The sequence below is a fragment of the Enhydra lutris genome, unplaced genomic scaffold (genome assembly GCF_002288905.1).
Source record: "Enhydra lutris kenyoni isolate GAN:26980312 unplaced genomic scaffold, ASM228890v2 scaffoldscaffold109, whole genome shotgun sequence".
NCBI classification, from domain to species: domain Eukaryota; kingdom Metazoa; phylum Chordata; class Mammalia; order Carnivora; family Mustelidae; genus Enhydra; species Enhydra lutris.
In genome coordinates, this window is record NW_019154193.1 from 1,019,957 (window position 1) to 1,044,291 (window position 24,335).

At 37.8% G+C, this 24,335-nt stretch overlaps 1 protein-coding gene across 3 annotated transcripts in view; it reads left to right on the plus strand.

The window, feature by feature from the left end:
• LOC111139481 (A-kinase anchoring protein 10) overlaps positions 1-24,335 on the plus strand; it is a 79,203-nt gene that overhangs the window by 14,342 nt on the left and 40,526 nt on the right. For all 3 annotated transcript variants that reach the window (XM_022491748.1, XM_022491750.1, XM_022491749.1), the window contains exons 3-4: positions 1,677-1,859; positions 5,597-6,154. In XM_022491748.1, the coding sequence (XP_022347456.1) occupies positions 1,677-1,859; positions 5,597-6,154 (741 nt within the window). The remainder of the gene's footprint in view (positions 1-1,676; positions 1,860-5,596; positions 6,155-24,335) is intronic.

Here is a 24,335-nt window from a genome sequence, read left to right on the forward strand (position 1 = left end):
AGCCAAAGGCAGACCCTTAATGACTGAGCCACCTGGGCGTCCCCTAATAACTCTTTTTAAAAATCTCCTTTAGATATCTGTTTAGATTTTAGGTACCTATTTTATCTGGTTTTATCTATTTTAACAGATGTGTCAGGGTCTCAAGTTCATTTGTGGGAAAAAGAGGAGTGCTTACAGATTTAAATAATCTTTTCAGAAAAGTTGGCCCTAGTAATAATTAAAAGGTTTGAGAGTAAATGTTGTTTCTAGCAGAAAGAATAAAAGAGCAGAGAGCCTCAGGAGGAGGAGTCGGAAGGAGACCATTTCCGACACGGTGGGCATTTTTTTTTTTTTTAAAAGATTTTATTTATTTATTTGTCAGAGAGAGAGAGAGGGAGAGAGAGCAAGCACAGGCAGACAGAATGGCAGGCAGAGGCAGAGGGAGAAGCAGGCTCCCTGCTGAGCAAGGAGCCCGATGTGGGACTCGATCCCAGGACACTGGGATCATGACCTGAGCCGAAGGCAGCTGCTTAACCAACTGAGCCACCCAGGCGTCCCAGGTGGGCATTTTTTTAAATTTCTTTTTTAAGATTTTATTTATTTGTCAGAGAGAGAGCACAAGCAGGGAGAGTAGCAGGCAGAGGGAGAAGCAGTCTCCCCGCTGAGCAAGAAGCCCGGTACGGGACTGCGTCCCAGGACTCTGGGATCATGACCTGAGCAGAAGGCAGACGCTTAGCCGACTGAACCACCTAGGTGTCCCTTCTGTCCTTCTTGCTATAGCAATGCACTAGGCCAACACTATTTAAAAACCTTTAATAAGAGTCTTTAATGTTTGTATGGAATAAATAGGAGAGGTAGAATGCTGATCCAGCTGTAGCAACAAGGTCACAGGACTACTTTGACAGTATTGTAATACTGAGTTGCTTATTTCCTGTTACCAAATGGGTAATCTCTTTATTCTGATGTCAATAGGCCATTTCTTCAGACTACTAAGGAAAATGTATTTTGTGAATTTTTTAAGTGTGCTTTATCTCTAAGCAGCTTGAACCTTGATCATAAATGTTTTTCATTAGAGAAATTTTGTTACCCAATTAAAAAGTAAAATAAGGGGATGCCTGGGTGGCTTAAGCATCTGCCTTCAGTTCAGGTCATGATCCCAGGGGCCTGGGATCGAGTCCCACATTAGGCTTCCTACTCCTCAGGGAGCCTGCTTCTCCCTCAGCCTGCTGTTTCCCCCTGCTTGTGCACTCCCTCTCTCTCTTCCTCTGACCAAAAAAAAGAAATAAATAAAATAAGTATTCTGAAGAATGTTTTTCTCATTTTTACCCCATTTCACAAGTTTTAGTTTTGTTCCTTGGACAAAAAGGATTAAGGAATTGAAAAGGTCCATATATCAGAATGTTTTCTGGCTTTGGTATTATCTGTCATCAGTAGAAGTTCTCAAAGAAACATTTCTTGTTTTAAGTTCCATTTTTGGCACAGTATTTTGAGAGTTATAAATAATAATAGGAAATTGCTTTCCAGTTTTCTGCTGCTTGATTCCCTTTCCCGTAAGTATTTTTTGTTGAGCGTGCATGCTTAAGGGAGGTGCTACAAAATTTTAATTTTTAAAGTTCTCTTAAAGTCCTTTATGAGACATTTTTAGGCTATCAAATTGTGTTTAATTTTTAACCTTTTTTTTTTTCAAAAAATTATAGCTTCAATATCTGTACATTCCCCACAAAAAAGCACTAAAAATCATGCCTTGCTGGAGGCAGCAGGACCAAGTCATGTTGCAATCAATGCCATTTCTGCCAACATGGACTCCTTTTCAAGTAGCAGGACAGCAACACTTAAGAAGCAGCCAAGCCACATGGAGGCTGCTCATTTTGGCGACCTGGGTAAGTGACTCACTTTTCGTTAACTTCTAGTAGGAAGGATTGAGTGTATTATGGGAAACTCTTGCTAGAGGATACTAGAACTGTATAATGGGAATGTGCTTTGGAAAAATGTATTTAAGGTAAGAGCATGTGATTCTTGATCTGTGGGTTGTGAGTTCGATCCCCACATTGGGCATGGAGCCTTCTTAAAATAAAATTTGGGGCACCTGGGGGCTCAGTCGTTAGGTGTCTGCCTTCGGCTCGGGTCATGATCCCGGGGTCCTGGGATTGAGCCTCGCATCAGGCTCCCTGCTCGGCGGGAAGCCACCTTCTTCCTCTCCTACTTACCCTGCTTATGTTTCCTTTCTCGCTATCTCTTTCGCTGTCAAATGAATAAATAAAATGTTTTAAAAAATATAAATAAATAAATAAAATTTAAAAAATAAATAAAAATAACAGCTACGAGTATAACAAATGATACTCTATTATGTTCCCATAAGCATAAAATATAAAGCATTCTCAGTTTAAAAAAAAAAATGGGTCATTTCCTGAAGAAGAAATACATTTAACCACTAATTTTATGAACAAGATGCCTCACTTCACTCATACTCGGGAAATTGCAAATTTAAGTAATGAGTTAATGTTCTCCCTAACACATCAGCAAATCTTTAAAGTTTGACAATTTGAATGGTAACGGAGATGAAGAGAAATAGCCAGTCCTATTTAGTGAAAGTGTAGATTGATGAAGATTTTTTTGGAAGGCAGTGTGGAAGTAGTTATCAGAATGTAAAATAGAAGATCTAGCCCTCAGATGTAGTCTCATATATGCAAAAAGAAGTAGATGCAAGTATATATAAAGCTGTTTATTGCAGTGTTGTTTGTGAAAGCAAAAAATGAGGAACAACAAACGTACATATCTGGCAATGGAGAAGTAGATACATTGTGGTGTGCCCGCATCTGGAATAGTAGGGAGCCATTTAAAAGTCTGAAGATGACCTAGAGAAATATCTAAGGTTAAAGTGCAAAAAGCAGGTCACATAACAGTGAGTGTAGTAGGATCCCTACTATGTTAAAATAACTTCTTCCCCCCACCCCCCAAAAAGGTATGCAGGAGATCGAGGTTTTCTGAATTTTCGTTACCCCCAGTTCTGCACTTTATAAAAATTGTGTGTCATGGTATCATAAATTGAAAGAAAAGTGAATAAATTGATGTCTAATAAAATTAGCCCGTTTTTTGACATCTTTGCTTAACAGTTGTATATCTTCAAAAATGTCAGAGTGTCTGTGGGCCACACTCAGCACACTGCAAACAGCATTTGTATTGATCACAAAGTAAAATTGTAACTTTTATTGGATTACACCTGCGTTGCTGGTGGGGGGTGTGAAATGGTACAGCCACTCTGGAAAATAGTTTGGCAGTTTCTTATACAGCAAAACGTGCAGATGTCGTATGACCCTGCAGTTGCACTCTTTGGCCTTTATCCCAGAGAAGTGGAAACTTACATTCCCACAAAAGCCTATATCCTGATGTCCGTAGTAGCTTAAAAGCCAAAAACTGGCTGTCTTTCAGCAGGCGAGTGAGTGGTTAGACACACTGGCACGTGCACACCACAGAATACTACTCAGCAATGAAGAAGAGCACACTATTGATTTACCTCACAACTCGCGCGAGTCCCAAGGGAGTTACGCTGAGCATCAAAAGCCAGTCCCAAAAGGTTATGCGCGGTATGATTCCATTTGTATAATATTCTTGAAATGACAAAATTAGAGAAATGAAGGACAGAGCAGTGTTTGCCAGAGGTGAGGAACGGAGGAGGTGGTTACAAAAGGCCACATGAGGCATCTACTTGGCATTGGAACTGTTTCGTAACTTGGCAGTTACCCAGGATAAAGTTGCATGGATTCCCTTGCATAGAATGAAGTCCACAGGTGTGTACAGGTGAAATGGGGAGATCTGAATAAGATTGGTGGTAGTAGCAACGTCAGTACCTTGATGTGATACTGTAATATGGTACTGTAAGATGTTACCTTGGGGAACCCGGGTAAAGACTACATGGGATCTCCCTGTATTGTGTCTTACTATTGTATTTGAACTTACCATTATCTCAGAATTAAAATTTTAATTTAAAAATTAGTAAATCTTGGGGCGCCTGGGTGGCTCAGTGGGTTAAAGCCTCTGCCTTCAGCTCGGGTCCTGATCCCGGGGTCCTGGGATCAAGCCCCGCATCCGGCTCTCTGCTCAGCGGGGAGCCTGCTTCCCTCTCTCTCTCTGCCTGCTGCTCTGCCTACTTGTGATATCTCTCTCTCTCTCTCTCTCTCTCTCTGTTAAATAAATAAATAAAATCTTTTAAATAAATAAATAAATAAATAAAAATTAGTAAATCTTGCAAAGGATCAGAATTTTGTGAAATTCAAGAAAGTGAGGTTGACAGAGGTGTACTGGTTAACCTTGAACATGAGACACCCCGGAGGCGCCTGGGTGACACAGTCGGTTAAGTGCCCCACTCTTGATTTCTGCTCAGGTAGGGTCATGAGATAGAGCCCCATGTTGGGTTGGGCTGTGCTTGCTCACTTGCGCCCTCTCTCGAAAAAAAAAAAAAAGAAAAAAAAAATGAGATAGCCGGCAAGGATGACACATGAAGTGCTTCAAAAGAAAATGATTTGAATATCAAAGGATTAAGAAAAGCCCTTTTGAAAAATTGATGAAACCCTGTTAATTTTATGAAGCTGGAACCTCAAAATGTCAATGCTGTAAATGTTAAAAATTGTTTTTGTTTATTCTAATAAATAGTTTGTGGTTATAATCGTAACCTGAATTTAGTTACATATATAATGAACTTATTTTTATTAGATTTTGTAAGTTTAGTTTTATTTCTCAAGATAAAAATCCCAGAGCTACTCTTTATTCTGTTGTAACAAACACTGAGCATTGGTAACGTTTTTCTGGCTGTATGCACACATGGACAATTTTTCCTCAGGAAAAGTTCCTAGAGGTGGCGTTACTGGATTGTGAAATCATGCAGATTATTAAAGCTTTGCCCTCTGTTACTGAATGCTCTTCCAAAGAGGTTTTGTTATTTTTTATTTTCATCATCAGTGGGTGACAGTGTTGCCTGTTCTGCTGTGCCTTTGTTGGTTTTTATTGTTATTTTTTGAAAAAACATCTTCCAGTTTGACAGACAAAAATGTATTAATTTGCTTTTCTGGCATTTTTAATTAGATTGAATATATTTTCATATATTTATTGGCTGCCTTTCTTTGGTACTAGTATCATAAGATTTTTTTTTCCCCAAGAATTTCCATGGTCTGAACTGCCATTAAAAGTCAGATAAGAATAATTGAGTTAAAGAGCTTTTTAACAGATTAATAAGTTTGGACACTTGTTTCTTTGCCTGTTTAGCAGTCACAGTGATGGTATTTCTAGTTCTTTATTCATTAAATTGCTAGGGAAGTAAAATTTTTTTTTTTAAGATTTTATTTATTTATTTGACAGAGAGAGATCACAAGTAGACAGGCAGGCAGAGAGAGGAGGAAGCAGGCTCCCTGCTGAGCAGAGAGGCCGATGTGGGGCTCGATCCCAGGACCCTGGGATCATGACCTGAGCCGAAGGTAGAGGCTTTAACCCACTGAGCCACCCAGGCACCCGGGAAGTATACTTTTATTTAAGAATTCTGGTACCACTAATGCTGATTGTGGCTGACTAATCCATTAATCTTAAATTATTTGTTACTGAACTGCTAATCTTTTGCTTCTTTCAGGCAGATCTTGTCTGGACTACCAGACTCAAGAGACCAAATCAAGTCTTTCAAAGACCCTTGAACAAGTCCTGCATGACACTGTTGTCCTCCCTTATTTCATTCAATTCATGGAACTTCGGAGAATGGAGCATTTGGTTAAATTTTGGTTAGAAGCTGAAAGTTTTCACTCTACAACTTGGTCCCGAATAAGAGCACACAGTCTCAACACCGTGAAGCAGAGCGCATTGGCTGAGCCTGTCTCTCCATCTAAAAAGCATGAAACTGCAACATCTTTTGTAACTGAGTCTCTTCACAAGAGATTGGAGGATTCTAGCTCAGCTCAGTTGCTTATGACTCCATCCGAAGGAATTGACCTGAACAATAGAACTAGCAACATTCAGAATCACTTGCTGCTTTCCCGGGAATGTGAGAGTGCCCATTCTCTCCATCTTGAAATGGCCAGAACGGGAACGCATCCAGTTTCCATGGAAACCCAAGAATCCTCCTCTAGACTTCTAGTAGCCAGTAGAAATAGTCCCTCTTCACCACTAAAGGAATTATCAGGAAAATTAATGAAAAGTAAGTATGTGGTTTTCTTGTCTCTCTTTATCCTGTTTGTTTAATCGGTTTACAAAGTAGAACTTGAGGCGAGGAATTAAAGGATTAGAATAGTTTTCTCTCACACCCACTTGCAAATTTGGGAGGATTTGGAGAATGTCCTGGAGAAGGATTGGTGTATGAAAAAGGAACAGCAGGGATACAGACAGAGATTGGATCCTCTCCCTAAGGCTCTTTAGCAAAATTAACAAATGAAGAAGGGTTGAATGTTATCCTGCCTCTTCCTTCCAGAGATTTTGAAATCAAACCATTATCCAGGGATGCTTATTTCATCCTCATCTCATTCTTAATTTGCTACTAACTTACTGTGTGCTTCGTAGGTAAAATTATTTAATTGCCAACAGGTGACATTTACTGGGTTCTGTGCCAAGTGCTATACTCGGATTTCACCTAATGGCCATACCACCTCTGAGGTCAGCATTATTGCCCCCATTTTACAAATGAGAAAACCATGGTTTAGGACAGTTAAGTAACTTACCTCGGATTATAGAGTGAGCAGGGAGCTCGAGTTAAAATCAGCATTTCAACGAGAGCACCTCTTTATTTCTTCTCTGTTTATTTGGAAGTTACACTCTCTTAATTTTTCAATTATCACCTTCTGGAATTCTGATTTGACAGCCTCCATGTTTTTTCCTGTCTTCATCTTATCTGTTCTTTGCTTCTCGTAGAGCTAGGTGATTCTTTTTTGGTTTTTCTTTGTTTGCTTTTTCTTTTCTCCCCGCTCCCCCGACCCGGAACACTTTATTTTTTTAGGGCAGTTTTCCTTTTTTTTTTTTTTTTTTTTTAAAGATTTTACTTACTTACTTGAGAGAGACAGCGACAGAGATAGCAAGAGAGACCACGAGCAGAGAGGAGAAGGAGAAGCAGACTCCCCAGTAAGCAGGGAGCCCTTCACCTGCTGGGGTCTCAATCCTAGGACCTTGAGATCATGACCTGAGTCCAAGGCAGATGCTTAACCGACTAAGCCACCCAGGCGCCCCTTTTCAGAGCAATTTAATGTTCACAGCAAAATTGAGAGGAGGGTACAGCGATTTCCTGTATACTCTTGGCCCCTGCACATATATAGGCCTGCCACTCCCATCATCCACATCCCCCACCAGAGCAGGACATTAGTTGCCATTGTTGAACCTACCCAGACATGTTATAGTCACCCACAGTCCACAGTTTACATCAGGGTTCACTTTTGGTGCTGTGCGTTCAGTGACTTTCGACAAATACACCATGGCATGGGTCCTTCCTTATGGTGTTGAGTATTTTTACTGCCCTAAAAACTGTCCATACTCTGCCTTTTCATCTCTTCCTACCTGCTAATCCCTGAGAACCATTAATCTTACTGTCTCCATAGTTTTGCCTTTTCCAGAATGTCATATGCCTAAAACTATATCGTATGTAGCTTTTTTACACTGATGGTCGTTTCTTCAGATCTGTGTTTTAGTTCATTTATTGTCTTTTTTTTTTTTTTCATTTATTGTCTCTTAAGATGGGTCTAATCTGCTGTTGAATCAATTTATAATTTTTTTTTATCTAAACGTTACTGAATTTTATATTTCTAGATTTTTTTTAATTCAAATTTGGTCAGTTTTTAGTTTCTTGTTCCTTTATCCCTTCATCCCACTTCTCAGCCTATTTTGTATTTCTTTAAGTTTATTAAACATATATTCATCATCTAATGATTCTAATATCTGTAGGTTTTATGAATCTGATTCACTATTTTTTCAGATTCACACTCTTGGTCGCTTGTGATTTCAGTGGTTTTTGGCTGTCTGAACATGGATTTTGGATTTTTTCTGTGGGAATTCTTTGAGAATGCTGTTTAAATTGGGTTATTCCAGGAAAAAAAAATAAAAGTAAATAAATTGGGTTATTCCAGAGTATATTGGGATTTGCTTTTGCCTTGCATCTGGGGCCAACTTCACTACCTTCCTGGTACCACTTAAAATACATTTGGTCTTTGGGTTTTTCAGGCAAACTCTTAGGGCCTTTGGCATGATTTTGGTCTAATCTTCTACCCTGTTTGGGCCCTGAGCAATTGCCCTTGAAAGTGCACACTTCAAGTCTCTTGGCATTGCTGGTTTTCCCAGGTGACTGCGCTGCCTTTCTGGCACTTTGCCCGTCTTGATTTGCACTGGCTCCTGCAGGTCCACGATTTCCTTATCTGCAATTAAGAAATCCAGAAAGCCTTGACAATCACATTTTATTTTTTTTTTATATTTTATTTACTTATTTCACAGACAGAGATCACAAGTAGTCAGAGAGGCAGTCAGGGAGAGAGAAGAGGAAGCTCTCTTTTTCCGCAGAGAGCCTGACGTGGGGCTCCATTCCAGGATCCTGGGATCACGACCAGAGCCGAAGGCAGCGGCTTTTAACCCACTGAGCCACCCAGGCGCCCCTCACACTTTTTTTTTTTTTTTAAGATTTTATTTATTTATTTGACAGACAAAGATCACAAGTAGGCAGAGAGGCAGGCAGAGAGAGAGAGAGGAGGAAGCAGGCTCCCTGCTGAGCAGAGAGCCAGATGCGGGGCTCGATCCCAGGACTTTGGGATCATGACCTGAGCTGAAGGCAGAGGCTTTAACCCACTGAGCCACCCAGGCGCCCCTCACACGTTATTTTTTAAATGAAAAAAACTTGACCAGAACTGGTGTGAACTAACTGCAGAAATGTGAATGTTTGATTATGTGATGTTGTCCCTCATATTGCTAAGAATATTAATGTGTATATATATATGCCTAGTGCGTTCCCTCTGTAAAAACAAACAAAACCCAGATTCTGAATTCTGAACTATTATTGTTTCCCTTACTTTACCACAAACTCTGATACACTTTTTAAGTGTATCAAAAAGTGTCTTGGGAGAATTCAGTATTGAGAAGAATTTCTTTGAACATTTAGTCTGGCCTGTTTCTGGAAATGGAAGTCTGTTTCTGTCATTGTAATACAGTTTATTGTTTTTGGAAGCTTTTTGTTTTGGTGATAGTTTATTTCAATAAAAAATAGAAATAGTGGAATCATTAAAGGAGTACTAGTTGTTTTACTTTTAAAATTTTTATGCAGTAGATTTGACCTTTTTTGATGTATACTTGCATGAATTTTAACACTTGCATAGATTCCTGTGACTGTCATCACAGCATAAGAACAGTTCTCTGACCTTTATAGTTAAACACTCCTCTATCCCAGGACTTGGCAACCACTGATCTATTATTTTCTGACTCTGTAGTTTTGCCTTTTCTGGAATGCCATACAAGTGAATTTATCTATGTAGCCACTGAGACTGACTTCTTTCAGTCAGTGTGATGGTTTGAAATTTATCCATATTCTGTCAATAGTTTATTGCATTTAATTGCTAAGTTATATTCCATTGTATGGATGTACCATCCATTCACCTGCTGAGTGACATTTGGATTGTTTCCACCTGTTGATGATTATGAATAAAGCTGCTCTAGAGGCACCTGGGTGGCTCAGTCATTAAGCGTCTGCCTTGGGCTCAGGTCATGATCCCAGGGTCTTGGAATTGAGACCGGAATCTGGTTCCCTGCTTGGCTGGAAGCCTGCTTCTCCCTCTCCCACTCCTTCTGCTTGTGTGTTCCCTCCCTCTCTGTGTCTCTCTCTCTGTCAAATAAATAAATAAAATCTTTAAAAAGCTGCTATAAACATTTGTGTACAGGTTTTTGTGTGGACAAAATTTTTTATTTCTCTATGGTAAATACCTACTAATGGGTTTGCTGGAATAGGTGGTGTGTGTTGAAAATGTTAAGAAACTGTCAAGACTGTTCTGTAGATTGGATGTACCATCTTGCGTTTTCACCGGCAACATAGGCCCATACTTTATTGGATTGTCTGTTTTATTATTGAATTTTGAGAGTTCTTTTTGTGTTCTGGGTATAAAACCTTTATTGGTTATATGATTTGTAAATGTTTTCTCCTAGTTTATGGCTTGGCTTTTCATTCTCTTAGTAGTGTCTTTCACAAAACAAAGGACTTTTTTGATTAAGTCTAATTTACCAGCTTTTTTCTTTTCTTTTTGTTTTCTTTTTTCTTTGGAATCGAATCCTAAGAACTTTTTGCCTAATTTAAGTTCATGAAGATTTTCTCCTTTGTGTTCTTCTAAAAGTATTACGGTTTTGTACTTCGTATTTAGATGTATGGTCTATTTTGAGTTAATATTGTATAAGATGTAAGGGTTAGGTCAAGTTTTTTTGTATTGGTGTGTGTGTGTGTGTGTGTGTGTGTGTATTTTTTTCTTTTTTTTGTCGTATGGATACCCAGTTGTTGCAACACCACTAATTGAAAAGACTACTCTTACTCCATTGAGTTCCTTTTGTACGTGAACCATATTCTGTTTATGGACTTGTTCTGTTCCATTGATATATGTGTTTATTCTTTAACTAATACCCACTGTCTTTGATTCCTATAGCTTTACAGTAAATCTTTAAATCGGTTAGTATGACTCCTCCAAGTTTGTTCTTTTTCTAAATTGTTTTGTCTGTTCTGGGTTTTTTTCTTTTCTTTTTTTTTTAATGTAATCTTATTTATATCTACAAGGAAATCCTGTTGGAATTTTTATTGAATTGCATTCAATCCATAGGTCAGTTTGGGAAGAATTTATATCTTAACTGTATCAGGTCTTAAAATCCATGGACGTGGTATGTCTTTATTTTCTTAAGTCTTTGACTTCTTCAGCATTGTGTAGGTTTCAGCATACAGATCCTTCATATGTTTTGTTAAATTTATATCCAAATATTTCTTATTGGTGTTCTTGTGAGTGATATTTTAAAAAATTTTTGTTACTAATTTTATATCACCAGTATTTACAAATATGATTGATTTTTATATATTAACCTTCTATTCTGTGACCTTATGAACTCACTTATTTTAGCAGCTTTTCTGTAGAATGCTTGAAATTTTCTAGGTATACATTGATGTTGTTTGTGGATAGAATAGTATTATTTCTTCATTTCCGATCTTTTTTTTTTTTTTTTCCCCTTGCCATACTGCACTAGCTAGGACTTTTTGTGAGTGGTGAGAATGAATATTCTTGTCTTCTTGATCTTGAAGGGAAAGCATTCAGTCTTTCACTTACTGTAAGTATGAGGTTAGCCATGTTGTTTTTTTGGTCAGTGCCCTTAATCAGGTTGATGAAGTTTGCTCCTCTTAATGGCTTCCTGAGAATTGTTTGAATCATGAATGATGTTGAAGTTTGTTATGTTTTTTGTGTGTTTGATGTGATCTTATGGTTTTCCTTGTGTTTTTTGTTTGTTTTTGTTTTTTTGTTTTTTGGTCTGTTAATATGGTGGATCATAATTGATTGACTTTTAAAAGTTTGAATAAGCTTGCATTTCATGGGTAAGCTCCATTTGGTTGTGGTGTATTATTCTTTTTACATGTTGCTAGATTTGATTTTCTAAATTTTGTTGAGCATTTTTGCATTTATGTTTATGATGGATTTGGTCTGTGGCTTTTTTGGGCTGTGATTGTATAGTGGTTAGTACTCTGCCTTGTGTGTCTTTTTTGGTACTGCTTTTGTCTGGTTTTAATATCAGTGTGATGTTGGCCCCCCAGAAATGAGTTGGGAAGTTTTCCCACCTCTTCTATTTTCTGGAAGAGATCATGTAGAATTGTTATTATTTCTTCTTTAAATGTTTGGTAGAATTTGCAAGGGCATGGATTTGTTTGTTTTGTTGTGTTGTGTTTTCAGAACATTTCAAACTATGAATTCAAGTTCTTTTATAGGCATGGGACTATTCAGGTTATCTGTTTCTTCTTGAGTGAATGTTAGTAGTTTGTGCTTTTTTTTTTTTTAAGATTTTTTTTTTTTTTAATTTATTTGACAGACAGAAATCACAAGTAGGCAGAGAGGCAGGCAGAGAGAGAGGAGGAAGCAGTCTCCCCGCTGAGCAGAGAGTCCGATGCGGGGCTCGATCCCAGGACCCTGGGATCATGACCTGAGCCGAAGGCAGAGGCTTTAACCCACTGAGCCACCCAGGTGCACCAGTAGTTTGTGCTTTTTAAGGAATTGTTTATTTCATTGAATTGTTGAATTTATGGGCATGTAACTATCTAGCATGCCCTTACTGTCTTTTTAATCTTGAGTTTGTAGTGATAATCTCTTTTTCATTCCTGATGTTGGTAATTGTATCATCTCTTTTCTTTGCCAGTATACATAATGGTTTAATCTGTCTTTTTCAAAGAACCAGCTTTTGATTTAATTAGTTTTTCTCTTTTTTCCTGTTTTCAGTTTCATGGATACTCTGTTATGTTATTTCTCTCCTCCTGCTTGCTTTGAATTTATTTTACTCTTTTTCTCATTTCTTTTTTTTAAAGATTTTATTTATTTATTTGACAGAGAGAGATCACAAGTAGACAGAGAGGCAGGCAGAGAGAGGGAGGGAAGCAGGCTCCCTGCTGAGCAGAGAGCCCGACGCGGGACTTGATCCCAGGAACCTGAGATCATGACCTGAGCCGAAGGCAGCGGCTTAACCCACTGAGCCACCCAGGCGCCCTGAGATCATTCTTTGAGAGAAGCATGTAATACAGGGGTGTCTGGGTGGCTCAGTGGGTTAAGCCTCTGCCTTCGGCTCAGGTCATGATCTCAGGGTCCTGGGATCGATCCCCACATCGGGCTCTCTGTTCAGCAGGCAGCCTGCTTCCCCCTCTCTCTCTGCCTGCATCTCTGCCTCCTTGTGATCTCTCTCTCTCTGTCAAATAAATAAATAAAATCTTAAAAAAAAAAAAAAAAAGATGAGCATGTAATGGTACAAATTTCCTTCTAATCACTGTTTTAGCTATACCCTGCAAATTCTGATACTTTGAGCAAAAATTAAATGTCTCATTTCCCTTATATCTTACTCTTTTGCCCATGATCATTTAGAAATGTTTAATTTTCACATGTTTGGGGAATTTTTGCCCTGTTATCTTTCCATTATTGGTTTCTCATTTAATTGTACTATGGTCAGAAAACATACTCTTAAAAAAATACTATTTCAGTTATTTTAAATTTGTTAAAATTTTTAAATAGTCTAGGATATGGTTTGTCTTGGTGAATATCTCACATACAGTAAGAAGAATGTATGTTCTATACTTTTCTATAAATGTCAATTAGATTGAGTTGGTTGATGATTATGTTCAGTTTTTCTGTATCCTTGCTGATACTTTGTATGCTTTCTATATCCATTACTGAGAGAAAAGTATTGAAGTCTCCAACCATAATTGTGGGTTTTTCCAATTATATTTCAGTTCTATCCATTTTTGCATGTATTTTGAGGCTCTGTTCTTAGGTGTGTACATTATATCTTCTTGGTGAATCAAATCTTTTATCATTATGTAATGTTCTTCTTTGTGGTAACTTCACTTGTTCTAAGTTCAAAAATAATCTGCTGTCTGATTTATATAGCTACTTCAGTTTAATCTGATTGGTGTTTACATGGTATATCTTTTTCTATCCCTTTACTTTTGACTTGCCTTTATTATTTTTAGTGAGTTTCTTTTGATAGCATGTAGTTGGGTAATTTTTTTTAAATCCATTCTGACAGTCTGATTTTTTGTTGATAAATGTATTTCAGCGTAAGTTTTAGTCTAGTTATTTGTATTAAGTGTAGTTAATTGTAACATGATTACTTACATTATAATATGTAATTACTCCTACTTGTTAATATAACATATGTATTGATATTAAGTATAATTATTAATGTATTTGGATTTAGGTCTCCCATTTATTTTTTTTCTTTATTCCCTTTGTTTCCCATCCTTTGATTTTTCTTTTTTTTTCTTTTTTTTTTTTTTTAAGATTTTATTTATTTATTTGAGAGAGAGACAGTGAGAGAGAGCATGAGCGAGGAGAAGGTCAGAGAGAGAAGCAGACTCCCCGCGTAGCGGGAGCCCGATGCGGGACTCGATCCCGGGACTCCAGGATCATGACCTGAGCCGAAGGTAGTCATCCAACCAACTGAGCCACCCAGGCGTCCCCCTTTGATTTTTCTATTCTCTTCTTTCTTTTGGATTGTTTGATTTTTTTCCTTTTTCTAACAATTCATGAATTTTTTTTAAAAAATTACTTATTTGAGAGGAGAGAGAGCACACAGAAGCTGTGGGGAAGAAGCAGAGTCTCTGTCAGAGCCTTACATGGGGCTTGATCCCAGGACCCTGAGATTGTGACCCAAGCCAAAAGCAGATACCCAACTGACTGAGCCACCTAGGCCCCTATGATTTCTTGATTTTATCTCTCTGTATAGGTTTTTTAGTGGTTTCTCTAGGGATTACAATATACATGCCTAAACGGTCTACTTAAAATTAGCATTTTATCATGTTAAGTGGGATGTAGAGCATGCCACCTAGGTCCCTTTTCCTTCCTGCTCACGTGTTATAGTTTGTCATCTATTTTCCTTGAAAACCCCCACAATTTAAAGAACTTAGAAGAAGAATTGTTGATTACATTTAAACCAGATATTTGCTGTAGCTGTTACTGTTCCTTCATTCCTGAAGTTTGGTTATTATTTCTGGTACCATTTTACCAGTGTCTCAAAAATTCCTTTAGCACTTTTTTTAAAGCAAGACTGCTATCAGATAATTTTCTCAGTTATTTTCCATCTAAGACTTCTCCTTATTTTGAATTTTTGCTTGATAGAGAATTCTAGGTTGGTAGTTCTTTTCTTTTACCACTTTGAAAGCGGTGTTTCACTGCCTCTGGCCCCTGTGGTTTCTGGTAGAAATCTGCAATCTTGGAATCATTATTACTCTGTATTTAACATCTTTTCTATAGCTGCTTTTGAGATATTTTCCCTGTCTTTAATGTTCAGCAATTTGGTTATAGTGTACAGGTATAGATTTCTTTGAGTTTCTTCCTATTTGAGGCTTACTAAGCTTCTTGATTTTAGCAGTTTGGTTTTTGCTGTTTTGGGGGTGAATTTTCAGCCATTGTTCTTCACATTCTTAGGGGCACTGTACTTTTTTCCTTTCTTTCTGGGACTTTAATGACGCAAATGTTGTATCTTTGTCATTGTCCTGCAGGTCCTTGAGGTTCTGTACTTTTTCTAATTTTTTTTTCCCTATTGTTTAGCTTGGAAAATTTCTATTCATATTATCTCTGGATTCACTGATTCTTTCCTCTGTCATTTCGTCATGCTTTGAGTCTTTCCAGTGAATTTTAAGTTTGGGTTATTATTGTTGTTATTATTATTGTTTGGTTTTAAAGTTTCCATTTGTTTGCTTTTTTTAAAATCTTCTGTTTCGGGGCGCCTGGGTGGCTCAGCGGGTTAAAGCCTCTGCCTTTGGCTCAGGTCATGATCCCGGGGTTCTGGGATCGAGCCCTGCGTCGGGCTCTTTGCTCAGGGGAGAGCCTGCTTCCTCCTCTCTCTCTGCCTACTTGTGATCTCTGTCAAAAAAAAAAAAAAAAATTTAAAAAATATATTAAAAAAAATAAAATCTTCTGTTTCTCTGTGGAGGCAGTCTTTCCATTTGTTTCAAGAGTATTTGACCTTCTTGGGACATGGTTATAATACCCCCCTCCTTTTTTTTTAAAGAGCGCTTATGTGTGTGAGCATGCAGTTGTGGGAAGGGGAAGGGTGGAGGGAGAGGGAGAGAGAGAATCTGAGGCAGGCTGCATGCCCAGCACAGAACCCAATGCAAGGTCAGTCCCACTTCCCTGAGATCATGATCTGAGCTGAAATTAAGAGCTAGACACCTAACCAACTGAGCCACCCAGGCACCCGTTCTTTAAAAACAACAGAAACAACGACTTTGTTCTATAATTCCAGCATCTGTATCATCTTGCTTATCTTTTCCTTTGTGAGATAATGGGATTTTCTGGGGTTTTGAAAGGCAGTTAATTTTGGATTGTATTATGGACAGTTTGACTTCAGTCATTCTGGGTCATGTTTAAATCCTTTAGAAAATGGTGAATTTTTGCTTTAGCAAGAAATTTGCCTGGTTAGGTTCAGGCTACAAGTTCCAACTAGCATTCTGTAAGTTGTGGTTTAAGAGTCCATTCATTTTTTGGATTTTACGTGTATGATAAGTCTGCAAGCATCCTGTCTGGAAAGGTCATAGTTTAGTTCTCAGACCCTTTGGTATGCGCTCACAGTCAAGTCCATGCATGCCCAGCTCACGTATGAGCCCAGGAGCACACATACAACTTGGTAAGCTTTTCACGAACCTCCCGTTCTGCAGTCTCTCTAATGGCTTCTGGCGCCTGGGGGAGCCCACCTTCCTGGTTGTTTGGCTAAAAAGTTGGGGCTTTACTTTCCATGACTATGTCCGCCTCTGGCCAAGCAGTGAGAGGGCAGAAGATCGCAGAACAAGGGATTCTCCTCTTCCTACTGGGACCACAGTTTCTCTGTAGAGCTTTAGGAGCCTGCCTGACTGCTGCCGCCATTGCCTGCATTGCTGGCCTGGTGTTCCCTGGGGACCAGGACTAGCGTGAAAAGGATGAAACAAGAGTCCAGGAAATTCACTCTCTCTCCCTTATCGATAGGAGTCCCCTTCCTTAGACCAGAAATAGAAGGCTTCTCTGGAGCTTTTCTTTGTGCATCTGGTGTGTAGTGTCAGCTTTTGAGTCCAGGCTAGGAGATCCTGGAGGAACAGAAAGTGGGGAACTTGCCCCTGGTGTAGTGGTGCTTTGAGTTCTGTTTTCCTTTCTCTGTCTGCCTGCTACACCATTTACTTCCCAGGTCCTCAAATAAATTTGTCTAGTGTTTTTAGTTGCATTCCATGGGAGATTGGGTGGCACGTGCTTATTTCATCTTGACCTACTCCTTAGGATTTCAAATCAAGTCACAGCGTGTGGATTTTCTGTTTTCCCCTAAAAGCAAATCATTGGGAAGATAGTGGTTTAACATCTACCTCTGTGGTTCCTATTATAATTATTTTCATTGTATTAAAGCCTCTTGATGGGCACCTGGGGGCTCAGTGGGTTAAGTTTCTGCCTTCAGCTCAGGTCATGATCTCAGGGTCCTGGGATTGAGCCCCGAATTGGGCCTTCTGCTCGGTGGGGAGCCTGTTTCCTACTCTCTCTCTGCCTGCCTCTCTGCCTACTTGTGATCTCTGTCAAATAAATAAAATCTTTAGAGAACAAAAACAAAACAAAACAAAAAACCTCTTGAGCTACAGAAGGTGGCCATCTGTCAGCGCCTCTTATAATTGTATTTAGAACTTTTCTGGAGCATAGAAATGCCTACTCTCCTCGTTCTGGTTCCAGCTCTCATTTTTCATAGAGTGGAAACACTTTTTCTTTTAAAACCTTTTTGTATTTGCCTGTATCACTCTCAGGTAGCCTAGGGTTTTCTTAATAGGTCCTTATAACTCTTTACCAAAAATAATTTGTAATGGCCTATTGCTTTTGTAACTAAAGATTGAGATTAAGAGCTCAGAGTTGATGTGTAATTTCTTCTGAGTAACTTCTTTAGGATATACTGGTGTTTTGTACTTCCATTTAAATAGATACTGAGTTGGTGTTAGGATCTTTATGCAAAGAGGTGGAGGTTAACAAGATACGGTCTTCTGAGCTGATGTTAATAAATGAGTTAATTTTTCATTTTGCTAATACACATTCTCCTTAATAGCCACTCGGAGTGACTAATGCAGAGTCTTTAATAGGCTTACATGTTCCTTGTGCTGAAGCCCACTTCCCTTGACTTTCTTCTCTGCTTTAAGGCATTTTATCACAAGTCCTCTTGTGATAAAATGTCCTCTTCCCTCTGACTAAAAAGGATTTCTGACTTCAAATATTTTCATAGAGACGGCTGCTAATTTAAAATAATAGAAAAAAAAAAATAGGGGCACCTGGGTGGCTCAGTGGGTTAAAGCCTCTGCCTTGAGCTCAGGTCATGATCCCAGGGTCCTGGGAATGAGCTCTGCATCGGGCTCTCTGCTCAGCGGGGAGCCTGTTTCCCTCTCACTCTCTGCCTGCCTCTCTGCCTACTTGTGATCTCTCTGCCAAATAAATAAATAAAATCTTTAAAAAAAAAAAATTGATATTTGGAACAGCCTGAATCCTAGCCAAAATATCGTGATTTTTTTTTTAACGCTAGAATGTTTTAGGATAATCCGACGTGACCAAACTATCTGGCTCTCTGCTCAGCAGGGAGCCTCCTTCCCCCTCTCTCTCTGCCTTCTTCTCTGCCTATTTGTGATCTCTGTCAAATAAATAAAATCTTTAAAAAAATAAAATAAAATAATAGAAAAAAATGTGTTTCTATATCAAGTAAATTAATTCTTTCAGCCAGTATTTGTGGTAAGTTTATTCTTTCAATGGGTATTTGCTACGCACCTAATGTGTAATGCCACATACTGTACTGGTCACCAAGGAGGCAGAAATAAATGAAATAGTCACAGGCTGGGCATTCAGGAAAATTTTTGTCCATTGCATGAAGTTTATAGTGTGAAGAATTAATTTCTTTCTTTCTTTTTTTAAATTAAGATTTATTTTATTATTTTGGAGAGTGAGAAAGTGCATGGCAGGGGGCAAAGGGAGAGGGAGAGGGGGAATCTCAAGCACACTTCCCACTGAGTGCAGAGCCTGAAGCCAGGCTTGATCTCATGATCCTGAGATCCTGACCTGCGCTGAAAATCAAGAGTCGGTTGCTTAACTGATATTTTTTTTATTATATATTTTATTTATTTGAGAGATTGAGACGGAAAGAGCCTGAGAGGGGAGAGAATCAGAGGTAGAAGCAGGGGCTGGGTCTGTAGCCCAGGACTCTGGGATCATGACCTGATCTGAAGGCAGACACTTACCTGACTAAGCCACCTCCGTGCCCCAGTGTCCTTTTATTCTTAAATGAAAACTGAATTCTCCTGATCCAAAAGAAGGATGTAACCTCATTCAGTGTTTCTGAAATGAAATATAGTTAATATTTTATTTAAAGGTGTCAAAACTTCTTTCAGTGAGCTTAATCGCCCAGAAAATAAATGCATCAGTGTCTGTACAACTTCTTACAGCATTTGTCTGGGATTGGCAGCTGTTTTTAGTGGTGGAAAAGCAAGAACTGAGAAACAACCCAAGTTCTGATTTTTAGGCTTTTTGACAGACATTTTCAACAAAACTAGTGTCTTTGTTCTGATTAACAATTTGCTCATAGTGGCTATACAATAAATGTTTGTTGAGAGAGTGAAATTAGGTTGGATTATGTTATATCTGGTTAAAGGCAGAATAGTCCCCCCAGATCTTCACAATGGATACCTTTCATTGAGGCCTTGGTTGTAGAGAGCATTAATTTACACACAAGCACAACTTCCCTTCCCCAAAACATCTTTTTATAGCTCTGGATATTAGAGGCAGTACCGGTGCTGATGTCAGACCTGAGCTTTTGTCCTAACTCTTGGACTTTCCCTTTTTTCTTTAATTCTTTTGTCGTCGTCTTTTTTTTTTTTTTTTTGATGTGGTAAAAAAAGATACATGAACTCTACCTTCTTAACAAATTTTTAAGTATATGGTACGATATTATTAACTGTACATACAATGTTGTATAGCAGATGTCTAGAACTTACTCATTTTGGGTAGCTGAAACTTTATACCTGATAACAGTCGCTCTCTGTATCTTCCTCCATCCCCTACAGTTACTGTTCTGTTTTCTGCTTCTATGAGTTTGTGTTAGATACCGCATATGAGTGGAATCCTGCAGTATTTGTTGTTCTGTGACTGGCTTATTTTATTTAGCATAATGTCTTCCAGGTTCATTGATGTGGTCACATATGGCAGTAGTTCCTCCTTTTTATGGCTGAACAGTATTCCGTTGTGTGTCTGTACCACATTTTGTTTATACGTGTATCTGTCCACAGACGTTTGGTTGTTTCTCTATCTTGGCAATTGTGAATAATGCTGCAATGAAATGGGAGTACAAGTATCTCTTGAAGATCCTGATTTCAGGATTGGTTTGTTTGTTTGTTTGTTTTTTGATAAATAACCCAGAAGTGGCATTGCTGGATGGTATAAGTATTAACTTTTTTTGAAGAGTCTCCATACTGTTTTCCACAGTAGTCACACCATTTTACATTCCCACCAACAGTGCATGAGGGCTCCAATTTCTCTATATCTCACTAACTCTTGTTAACTTTTTTTTTTTTTTTTGTAATGATCTTCCTAACAGGTACGAGATGACTGATATCTCATTGTGGTTCTGTTCTTTTGGTCTGTCTTTATGCTAGTACCATACTGTTTTCATTATTGTAGCTTTATAATGTTTTTGAAGTTGGGAGGTGTGATGCCTCTGTCTTTGTTCTTCTTTCTCAAGGTTCTTTTGACTATTCAAGTCCTTTGTGGTGCCTTATGAATTTTAGGATTTTTCTATTTCTGTTAAAAAAACTACCACTGACATTTTGATAGGGGTTCTGTTGAGTCTGTAGATTGTTTTGGGAAGTCACATCTTAACAATATTAAGTCTGCCATTTCACGAACACAGGATGTTTTTCTATTTATTTGCACCCTCTAATTTCTTTAAGCAATGTGTTACAGTTTTAAGCGTACAAATCTTTCACTTCCTTGGTTAAGTCTATTCTTGAGTATTTTGTTCTCCGTGATGCTATTGTAAGTGGGATTGCTTGCTTAATTTCCTTTTTGATTAGTATAGTTCATTGTTAGTATATAGAAATGCAGCTAATTTTTGTATGTTGATTTTGTATCTCTAACTCTGAATTCAGCTATCAGTTTTTTGCGGAGTCGTCAGGGTTTTCTACATATTAGATAAAGTCATTTGCAAACAGAGATAATGTAACTTCTTCCTTTCCAGTTTGGATGCTGCCCCTCTCCCCTATCCTAATAGCCTTGGCTAGACTTCTAGTACTATGTTAAATAGAGAGGTTAAAAGTGGGCATCCTTGCCTTATTCCTAATATTAGAGGAAAAGCTTTCAGTTTTTCATGATGGAGTAAAATGTTAGCTATGAGTTCCATATATGGCTTTTATTATGTTGAAGTAATTTCCTTTTGTTCCTAGTGTGTTGAGAGTTTTAAATAACGAAAGAGTGTTGAATTTTCTGAAATGCTTTTTCTGCATCTGTCAAGTTGATATGGTATATCACTATAATTGATTTTCATGTGTTGGACTGTCCAGTTGGTCATGGTATGTGATGCTTTTAATGTTCTGTTGAATTCTGTTTGCTCATATTTTGTTGAGGATTTATATTTATATGTATATATATAATATGAACATACATATATATATGTATGTTCATCAGGGATATTGTTCCGTAGTTCTTTTTTTTTTTTAAATTTTTTATTAACATATAATGTATTATTAGCCCCAGGGGTACAGGTCTGTGAATCGCCAGGTTTACACACTTCATAGCACATACCTTCCCCAATGTCCATAACCCTACCACCCTCTCCCTACCTCCCTCCCCCGGCAACCCTCAGTTTGTTTGTTCTATAGTTTTCTTATAGTGTCTTTGTCTGGCTTTGGTATTAGGGTATTGCTGGCCTCATTAAATGAGTTTGAAAGTATTCATCTTTAATTTTTTTGGAAAGAGTTTGAGGATTATTGTTCATTCTTTTTTAAATATGGTAGAATTCACCAGTGAAGCCATCTGTTCCTGGGCTTTTCTTTGTTAGAAGGGTTTTTGATTACTGAATTAGTCTCATTACAAATTGTAGATATGTTCAGTTTCTCTCTTTCTTGGTGATTCAGTCTTAGTAGGTTGTATGTTTCTAGGAATTTATTTCTTCTAAGTTGTTGGCATATATCTAATTTGTTGGCATATTATTGTTCATAAGTGTCTTGCGATACTTTTAGTTCTGGGGCATCAGTTGTAATATCTCCATTTATTTTTTATTTTATTTGAATTGTCTCTCTTTATTTTAGTCTAGCTAAAAGTTGGTCAATTTTGTTGATCTTAAAAAAACCAACCTTTTCATTGATTTTTCCATTGTTTTTCTATTCTGTATTTTATTTATTTCTTCTCTAATTTTTATTCCTTCCTTTTAACATTGTGCTTAATTTCTTATTTCTAGTTTCTTACATAAAGATAGGTTCTTTGAAATCTACTTTCTTAATATAAGCATTTATAGCTATAAATGTCCCCTTGATACTGGTTTTACTGCATCCAATAAAATTTGGGTATTTTGTGTTTTCATTTGTCTCAAGATATTTTTTAAATTTCCATTTCGATTTCTTTTTCAGCTCATTGGTTGTTCAAGAGTATAATTGTTTAATTTCCACATATTTCTGAATTTTCCAGTTTTCCTTTTGCTTTTGATTTCTGGGTTTATTCCATTGTGTTTGGGAAAGATACTTGGTTGGATTTCTGTCTTCTTAAATTTAAGACCTGTTTTGTGACCAAATGTGTGATCTATCTTAGTGATCTGAATGTGTATTCTATTCTGCTGCTGTAGATGGAACGTGCTCTATCTTACCTGTCTGTTAGGTCCATTTGGTCTGTGGTGTTTGAGTCCTCTTTCCTTCCAAATTTTCTGTCTGGATGTTCTATATTGATTATTGAAAATGGGGTATTGAAATCATTATATTGTTATTTGTTTCCTCCTTCGCTTCTGTCAGTGGTTTCTTTATATATTTAGATGCTCTGATGTTGGGTACATATATATTTATAATTGTTATAGCGTCTTGGTGGATTGACCCTTTTATCATTGTCTCTTGTGACAGTTTTTGACTTAAAGTTTGTTTTGTCTAATACAAGGTTAGTTCCCTTGCCCCGCTCTCTTTTGGTTACTATTTACATGAAATATCTTTTTCCATTCCTTCACTTTCTGCCTGTGTGTAACCTTAAATCTAAATTGGGTCTCTTGTAGACAGCATATAGTGGGATCTTGATTACTTAAAAAAAAAAAAAAATTCAGCTTCTCTCTGTCTTTTGGGGAATTTAATCCATTTACATTTAAAGTAATTATTGATAGGGTAGGATTTACTGTTGCCATCTTGCTCATCGTTTTTCTGAGTGGCTTTAGGTCTTTTTCTTTACTTTCTTGCTGCCTTCCTTTGTATTCCTTTGTTTTTATGTAGTGATATGCTTTCATTTCTTTCTCATTCTTTTGCATGTCTCCTGTAGGTATTTTCATTGTGGTCACCATGGGACTTATATAAAAGATCTTATAGCAGTCTGCATTAAGTTGATAACAACTTCAGTCACATACAAAAACTATGTTTTTGCTTCTCCCTTGCCCCTCCTTCACTCCAGCACTTTCTTAGCTAAAACAGATCATTTTAGTTTTTAGCACATAAGGTTTTTTTTTTTTTTTCTGTAAAAATAGTGATAATCTATTCTTTTTTTTTTTTTTTAAGATTTTATTTATTTATTCAACAGACAGAGATTACAAGTAGGCAGAGAGTCAGGCAGAGAGAGGAGGGAAGCAGGCTCCCTGTTGAGCAGAGAGCCCGATGCGGGGCTCGATCACAGGACCCTGAGATCATGACCTGAGCTGAAGGCAGAGGCTTTAACCCACTGAGCCACCCAGGCGCCCCGAGTAATAATCTGTTCTTAAAAAAAAAAAAAAGAAATCTGTTCTCTTAACCCAGAGGTTCTCAAAGTATAAGAACCCACCCATAGAGGGTCCCTAGAAATTTTTTCAACAGGGTCCGTTTAGTCAAAACTGTTTCCATGATAATTCGGAGATGATATTTGTCTTTTTCATGGTGTTGACATTTGTAATGATGGGGCAAGGACAGCTGTGGGAAAACCTGCTGGCACTGGGCCAAATTGTAGTAATAGTCATTTTGTGCTGCTACATACTTCCAGTAAAACTAAGTGCCAGTTTTACTTAAAGACGTCTTTGGAGAAGTAGATAATTAATTTTGTTAAATCAAAACCCTTGGGTACATGGTTTTTTAAAAAATACGTAAGTTTTATTTTTAATTTTTTTATTTAAAGTCCAATTAGTGGGGCACCTGGGTGGCTCAGTCGATTAAGCATCTGTCTTCGGCTGGGGTCATGATCTCAGGGTCCTGGGATTGAGACCCATGTTGGGCTCTCTGCTCAGCAGGGATCATGCTTCTCCCTCTCTCTACCATTCCTCCTGCTTGTAGTCTCTGTCTCTCTGTCAAATAAATGAATAAAATCTCTAAAAAATAATAATAAAAATAAAGTTCAGTTAGTTAACATACAATGTAATATTATTTTCAGATGTGCATATAGTGATCAACACTTCCATACAACATCCAGTGCCCATCATAGCAGGGGTATGTGGTTTTTTAATGTGTGATGACATGA